General features: G+C 43.1%; 1 protein-coding gene across 2 annotated transcripts in view; it reads left to right on the forward strand.

Annotated features, from left to right (window-relative positions):
• CHST3 (carbohydrate sulfotransferase 3) overlaps positions 1-7,154 on the forward strand; it is a 91,347-nt gene extending 84,193 nt beyond the window's left edge. For both annotated transcript variants that reach the window (XM_075610609.1, XM_075610610.1), the window contains exon 3: positions 1,118-7,154. In XM_075610609.1, coding sequence (XP_075466724.1) covers positions 1,118-2,372 — 1,255 coding nt within the window. In that variant the 3' untranslated portion in view covers positions 2,373-7,154. The remainder of the gene's footprint in view (positions 1-1,117) is intronic.
• The last annotated feature ends 1,290 nt before the right edge of the window (positions 7,155-8,444 follow it).

Consider the following 8,444-nt stretch of genomic DNA (forward strand, 5'->3'; position numbering starts at 1 on the left):
GGCTGTACAAGCGCTCGCTGAACACAGGGATATCACACAAAACGGAGCAGCCAGAGGAAATCAAACCCCTCCCAAATCTAATTTAAAATAGTAAATAATACCCCAGATTTTGGTTAAAGAAAAGTATCAGTTACCCAGATAAGACTCCTTAAATGTGTCACTGGAATTAGTTCACTTTGGTCCAAGGAGGGGGAATCGGACGTCTAGATTTGTAGGTTGCACCTCATTTCTGAGTCTCCATATATTGAGCAAAAGTGTGGATTTAAAATGTGTTCATTTTCAAAGAGACAGGGGAGCCCAATGCTACATCCAATTGACAAAACATATATGGTAATAAGTATAAAGTTAAATACTTCAATAATAATATTTCCTTGGTTATTTAGTTAAACCATTTGGCCAAAGCGTCGTACGGCTGCGTCCAGCGACGTTGGTATGCAGGCTTATGATGCTTTGGCCAAAGGGTTCAACTAAATAACCAAGAAAATATTATTATTGAAGTATTTAACTTTATACTTATTACCATATATTTATTCCTTTGCTACGCTCAGTAGCACATATATAGTGGGTGTTGGGGTTTGAGCTCGCTGGGAATGTGTGTGTTAATTATTTCCAAAGAGGGTAACATTTTCCTCTGCCCTGAACAAAACAATCTACCTTTTAATGCAGCAACCTGCACTTTATGGTTTATAAATATAAACAGTTGTTTGACCTGAGAACGCTTGTCTTATAATATCAATTGTTAGTCCAAATAAAAAAGATATCACCTAATGCTGAAGTACTCATTTAGTCTGCACTATAGCAACTGGACCAACACAGCTATTTCTACTTAATAAATATACACACATTTATATGCCGACTGGAGGGTTCAGAAATGCATTATCCAACACAATGGAAGAACAATGCATTGGAGGTTCACTGTGCCTTTACAAGCAACAATGTAAAGACACAGTGGGTCTTTTGTAAGACACATGGATGGGTGAAGCCATTGTACCTTTTCATTGTTGACACCTGGCACTGCTGCTCCAATGGATTTCATTAGAACAATATTCATGACTTAGGAGGTAGAAACTTTGGTATGATATGGAATTAATATGTTTTATTTATGTTTATTCTGCAGAGTGTCTGACAAACTAAACCTGAAGCAAATGCCACAGAACGTCTTTGGAGTGAACAGCACGGACCCCAACATAATTTACTCCGATAATGGTTCCCTAATGTCCCTTAGTGAGTTGGACTCTGCCTTCTCACAGCTCAGGAACCGATTGGTGAACGTCACTCTACAATTTGGAGGAAGTAACCCATTTGTCGAGGACCATCCAAAAAGTCCGCGTCGGCACATACTTCTCATGGCCACCACACGCACCGGCTCATCTTTTGTGGGTGAATTTTTCAACCAACAGGGGAACATCTTCTATTTGTTTGAGCCGCTATGGCACATTGAAAGGACTGTGTCCTTTGAATCTGTTGGGTCTAATGCAGTGGGTTCAGCCATTGTCTACAGAGATGTCCTTCAGCAACTTCTCTTGTGCGATCTGCACATCCTGGAGAACTTTATCGCACCAGCGCCTGAAAACCATCTCACCCGATTCATGTTCCGCAGGGGTTCCAGCAAGTCACTGTGCGAAGACCCTGTCTGCACTCCATTTGTCAAGAAAGTCTTTGAAAAGTACCACTGCAAAAATCGCAGGTGCGGCCCTTTGAACATGACGTTGGCGTTGGAGGCGTGCTTAAATAAGGAACACGTGGCAGTTAAAGCAGTACGCATCCGTCAGCTGGAATTCCTACGCACTCTTGTTGAAGACCCCCGTCTGGACATGAGGATCATACAACTAGTGCGTGACCCCAGAGCCGTGCTGGCATCTCGCATGGTCGCTTTCTCTGGCAAGTATGAGTCATGGAAAAAATGGGCTTTGGAAGGGGCAGCTCCCATACATGAAGACGAGGTCCAAAAATTAAGAGGCAACTGTGAGAGCATCCGTATGTCTGCAGAGCTGGGCTTGAGACAGCCGGATTGGCTTCGTGGACGCTACATGCTGATGCGATATGAAGACATTGCAAGGTTCCCCCTTCAAAAGGCAAGAGAGATGTACAGGTTTGCTGGGATCTCCCTTACACCACAGGTGGAGGAATGGATCATCAAAAACACTCAAGCCTCCCAAGACAGCAACGGCATCTACTCTACACAGAAGAACTCCTCCGAGCAGTTTGAGAAGTGGCGCTTCAGCATACCCTTCAAACTGGCCCAGGTGGTTCAGGATGTCTGTAAGCCAGCAATGAATTTGTTTGGCTATAAACTGGCCAGTGATTTAGAGACCCTTACAAACCGATCCATCAATTTGCTAGAAGAAAGGGTTAATTTTTGGGTCACGTAATGTTTTCCTATTTGACTTATTTATATATATATGGAAGAAGGGGGAAAAAAATCTTGCCAATTAACCAAGTGCTTGAAACAGGGGAGAGCGGTGGGAGGGGACAATTTTGCACCCGCTGAGCCGCAGTGCACTGTGTTTAAAGAGCTTGCGTGCGTTTTCCAATGAATGGCTTCCTAAATTAGGGAGCTTTCTTCATACTGCAATGTCAGGGGAAGATGCTGAAGGCTGATTACCCAGATTGGCTTCATAAGTGGATGATTCCTGCTGATGTATAGAAACTGCCTACTTCTATCTAGCTACTAAAGTAACGCTGACCGGAAAAAACCCCAGTGTATTCTGGCTTCACATCCTCCCAAAGCGTCTGCCCAATTTCTGAAGCTAAAAAGGAGGATATCTGCACTAAAAAATGTAAAACCCAAAGAGCTTGTTTGTTGGTGGGGCTTCTACACATGTATGAATGCTGCACACGGAGACTTTAATATTTCCAGTCAAAAGTAACAAGCAGTCAAGCTTTACCGTATTTTTAAAAGTGCAAACAATCGCATCACTTGTATCCGTGGAAAGAAGAAAAAAAAAAGGAATCTTGTTTGAGTTTCTGCAATACAAAGATGGCGGACCATCTCCTTTAATCAGTGAACAGATTTGCTCTCCGAACAGATGTTTTATATATGACACTTTGAATAGGTTGTAGACATTTTGAATGCAATGCATTTAAACTAGAGAGCGCTTGTGCACTCGAACCCCTGCTGCACTTGAAAAATAAAAAGGCAAAATTGCAATAGACATGTCAAATGAAACGGCAGCAAGCCAGGTCCCCGTGAAGAGTACAAGAGTGTCTCACCGGCCTGCCGGATCCCTGCTCTTTCATTTGTCCTGTTTCCCAAATGCTCCAAAAACAAACCAGTTGAAGTTCTGCGTGTGAAAACAAATGATATTATAAACCAGAAGGAGCCGGGTTTTTCTTTGGGCCTGTGAGGTGGCTCACACCTGTTTCTCACTCCGAGTTATTCTAACACTCCATAAAGTGTGCACAGACCTCTCACCTGCCTTCTCCGGTGAATGAGGTCTATAAATAGATAATGGACGCTTTCTAGCAGGGCTGCTTTTAAAGGGGGTAGCGGGGCAGCTGGTCTAGTCCAAATATTTATAATTGGTTCATTGCAGTGATTAGTCTGCTATGTAAAATCTGTGCTGAAGGGAACCCTACAATTCTTAGGGAGTTAACCCCATTGCTGTGAAAGGGACCGGTAATAGATTGCTTTGTAATATGTTGCTGGGCCCATTATTATTAAAGTAGGTGGAGAACGAGGGGCCCTCAGGTCCATAGATAATACATTTATCCATTTCTTTCTGGCCTCTCTGTCACTGAATGTGTTACACGCTTTTATGCCCGGGGGGCCAGAAAGGTACTGCATTAACCTCTGGCAGCAGAGGGTTTAAATTAGGGGTGGCCAACTCCAGTCCTCATTGGCCACCAACAGGTCAGGTTTTCAGGATATCCCTGCTGCAGCACAGGTAGCTCAGTAAGTGGCTCAGTCATTATGACTGAGCTACCTGTGCTGAAGCAGGGATATCCTGAAAACCTGACCTGGTTGGCGGCCCTTGAGGACTGGAGTTGGCTACCCCGGGTTTAAAGGATACATAGAATAAGGACCTCAAAAATCAGCTGCCCCAGGCCTTTTGAAACCGGAAAAAAAAAGTGTCGTTTTGTAATCTGGATTAATTTTGTGTTGTTTTCTTAACCATTAAATGTGTTGGTTGGAGGTGCACCCATGCCTAATGTGTAAGGTAATCACTGCAGTACGGTGACGTTGCAGAGTTCAGGGATGAAATGGTATCTTGTGTATTATCCAGCATGTGAGAACTTGTCCTATCCAAGATTAATCAACATGTGCAAAACATGAATTGCAATTAAACTTAAATCTCTTGAACAACGAAGAGACGATAAGAGCCATGGAAAACATGGCACAAAGAACAGGCATATTTGAAAGATTATTTCATGGGGAGAAACTGACCTCCCATTCGTTTCGCTGTTTTTCTTTGTATCCTGATTGACATGCTTTCTTCCAGTGAATATATTGTTTCAGGCGTCTTTTGTGCAGTTACAATCTATAATTGTAGCACGTCAGGCAACTGACAGAAGCTATATCAAAGTGTAGCTCTTCCACAAATTGAAACACGAATGGTAAAATAACTCAAAGATTTCCAGTCCTGCATCTATTATTTTTATTTCCATTTCCCTTGGAAATAAGGGAATGCACATTGAGTTGATGGACATCAAGATCCCATTAAGGGCAGGATGACTGGACATATTACTGGACAGAGTGCACCTTCTCCATAGACCAGCATGAAAACTGTTCTGATATCTCCCCTGTGAAGAATGTTTCTTTATAATATTTCCCAGAAAACCATGCTGAGGCATTTCTGGCAGGGAGCAGTCGCTGTGTCTCCAGGTTGAGTGCGAGCTGTATATATATACATGCTCCATTCAGACAGGTTCACACTTCTCTACAGACCATAAATTTGCAGTAAGATGGGTTTCAGTGCTCCGAACTCCTCACAGCTCTATAATACTCGCTGTGTATTGCTGACACCGAGAAGTCCCTTAGGACTTCCATGACTCTGAAAGGAGGACAGAGGCAGTACAGCAATAGCCTGTCTATATGTGTGACTTACTGAGCCTTAGGTGCAAATGTTGGGCTTGTCTTTTATCCATTTATAAGTTTCTCAAGATCACACTGTTGGAAGCAAGGCACACCATTCATATCATAGATTTAGCATGCCACAAATTCTCTAAGGCCGTGTCCTCAGGCTACCTGGATAACCAGAGACCGCTAATTGAAGATCTTGTCCCACATAGCAGTATATCAGAGTTTCAGTAAACTAATACCACTCGGTTAACACACACTCTCCTTTTTTTTTAAATCCCTGAGGTCCCTCAGTCTGTAGTGTCCTGACCATCACGGACCTGACTGGCTATGCAAAGCTGAAGCAATCAGGATGGGTTTTACCATACTTTTTACCATACGTAGTTAAGTTATGGTGAGTTCAGCTTTACATAGCCAGTGTAACTAACGCCACACTGATGAGACCCATTAAGGTCGAAACAGCCTGTGGGTGGGTTTACTGGCTATGCATCTTAACCCTGGCAGTGCTTAAAGCTGTGACCATGCAGCAAGCTTAAGCCTATAGGGAACCGTGTTTAAAATGGTTTTGAAGCAAAAAGTGGCACTGTGTGCTCATTTGCATGACATTTCCCAGAATCCCTTGCTGCAGTGGAAGTGCTGTGTGCTGTGTGCTGTGTGCTAATGGTAAAAGGCGGGGTTGCAGACCTGCCTAAGACATACAGATGATCATACAGTTGTATTTCCATTTACTATATGCTTTGCTGTGGAGGGTTTATGTCACTTTTTCCACTCACCATAACTTAACTAAGTATATATATATATATATATATATATATATATATATATATATATATATATATATATATATATAATCTGAAAGCCTAATTCTGAACAGCGCAACCACAAATACCATAGGAATGTGTATAATTCAGGCTTCTCACATCTGAGGCAAAAATGCTGCAGTAACTACAAAGGTGCTGTTGTAAAGCAGCTTTTTTTTACAGATTCACAGTGATGATAATTTTTAAGGGCTCTCAACAAATATACTACATGAATGACTTCTTCAACTCATGACAGTACAGAAACCTGTTACATTAATTGTTCTGTCCGGTATAAAAAATATAAAATAAAAGCAAATTTGCAAATAACTATTTTTTTTCAAATACTTAATAGACTGGTTCTATTACTATCAATGACCATGTGCCTTTTCTTTCTGTGGCAGAATGGAAAAATATTATTTTTACTCTACCCTAGGACAGGGGCGATCAACTCCAGTCCTCAAGCCGCCACCCCGCAAAAGGTCAGGTTTTCGGATATCCCTTCTTCAGCACCGGTGGCTGAATCAGTCCCTTCTTCAGCACAGGTGGCTGAGCCTCTGAGCCACCTGTGCTGAAGCTGGAATATCCTGAAAACCTGACCTGTTGGGGGCTCTTGAGGACTGGAGTTGAGCACTGCTACCCTATGAGACATCAAAACCATGCAGCAAGCTTAAGCCTATAGGGAACCATGTTTAAAATGGTTTTGAAGCAAAAAGTGGCACAATGTGCTCATTTGCATGTCATTTCCCAGAATCCCTTGCTGCAGTGGAAGTGCTGTGTGCTGGGTGATAATGGTAAAAGGCGGGGTTGCAGACCTGTCTAAGACATGCAAATGAGCATGAAGAATGATATATTAGTTCAACAGGTAATAACATCATCACTGGTTTAGTCTTAATAAGACTGGGAACTGTTTATTCACTGCCTTATGATTAAGAGATGTGCACCTTTAACCAACACCTTTATGTGAAATAAAGAACCGTGGGACTGATGCAAAGTCTCCGAACTAGATTTCTCCAAAGTAAAAATATAATTGACAGTTGTGGGGTTTTTTTTTCCTTTGATAAATCTGCTATACTTTTTGTTTGTCCAAGGTTTACATCCAGAAGGTTTTCACACGTGACCGATTTTATGTTTAGTTTTCACGGTTATTCCAATTCCTTATTTTTGTTCCGAGACCATCCGTATTTTTTTTTTCTTTCTTGTGTAAGATTTGTTACCGTGACACATTTATTGATTTTTTGCAATTTCCAAGTAATTTTATTTATTTATTTTGTGAAGAGAGAAAAACAAAGTATTTTATTTGCAGGGATTCTGAGCTGTACCAAAAAAATAAAAATAATAAAAAAGGAATGTGAACTGTTGGCTGTGAAAATGGTTGTTATTGCTCATATTTACCCAAACTCTCTTATCCTGCATGAACTTATTTGGATAACATTTAATGGGGTAGAATTACATAGATATTAAAGGCAGGGTGGTGGATTCAATAAATACGTATAAATATGTACAGGAATCAGCAATACAATCAGTCTGACACCCACTTCAAGTTTTAAGGACTAGAATGCACTCAACATCAACATTAAGATAAAGAAATGAGTGAGTGACCAATTATAAGTACTACCCTAATTTATTTCCAAAAGGGGTCTCTGTATGAGGCCAGTGCCATCTTAACACATGGGCACGCTGGGCAGTTGCCCAGGGGCCCAATGAGCATAGGGGCCCCATGCTAATCTGTGCACAGACCAGAATTTAACACAAATTTTCCAATCACATGCCTAGGGCTAAGGCCCCAGTGCCTCCGCTGCACGCGCGCCCACGAGGCTGGCGACGCGTGCAGCAGATTCCCGGTCTGCAGTGAGCTGCAGGAAGAGAGACCGGGTGGGGGGGTGTGGCGGGGGAGTGATAGGGGCGCGGCCATGACGTCATCCGGCAGGTTCGCCCTCATTGGCTGGACCGCCGGGGGGGCGTGGCCTAGCGCTCCGTCGCGAGTCCTGCTCTCAGGAGAAACTCCCCACAGCGCTGCGGCCCCCCCTCGCAGCGGGCCCGGCGCCATTGGGGGGAGGGCTCTCGTCCCTGCAGCGTCCGCCACAGCGGGCGCTGCAGTAGCATGCGGGGACTCAGCCTAAACATTTAAATCTCCCGCTAACTCAGTAGAAGGAGAAAAATTACGACTTGTAGCGGAGAGTTGGCAGGGCCCAGTGCACTGCTTTGTCCGGGGACCTATAATGCTGTTAAGACGGCCCTGTATGAGGCATACACTGTAGTTGCTATTTTCTCTCCCAGAAGTCAATGCTTGCTGACCCTCACTATATATTGCGTCTCCCTTCCAAGTAAAGGCAGTGACTGCATCAGGCAAAGTTCCATCCTATTCTATTCAGCCCTGTCCTTCTATACCAGGCAGCAGGGTTTTTCAATGGCTCGTTCTCCCTCTTCAAAGTATTAAATGACGCTAGGAGGGGCCTGTGAAAACATGGAAAGATTCATCCAAGGGTAAGTAGGGGGGAGGGGGGGTGAACTTCCTATTATATCAGTCCCTTCCAGGCCCAAAGTGAAACAATTACAGTGAAATGAAATGTTCGTAATCAAGACTTTGCCAACTCAAAACATTGAAGCATGAAACCCATCCTCCC

Source organism: Ascaphus truei, chromosome 8, assembly GCF_040206685.1.
Source record: "Ascaphus truei isolate aAscTru1 chromosome 8, aAscTru1.hap1, whole genome shotgun sequence".
NCBI lineage: Eukaryota > Metazoa > Chordata > Amphibia > Anura > Ascaphidae > Ascaphus > Ascaphus truei.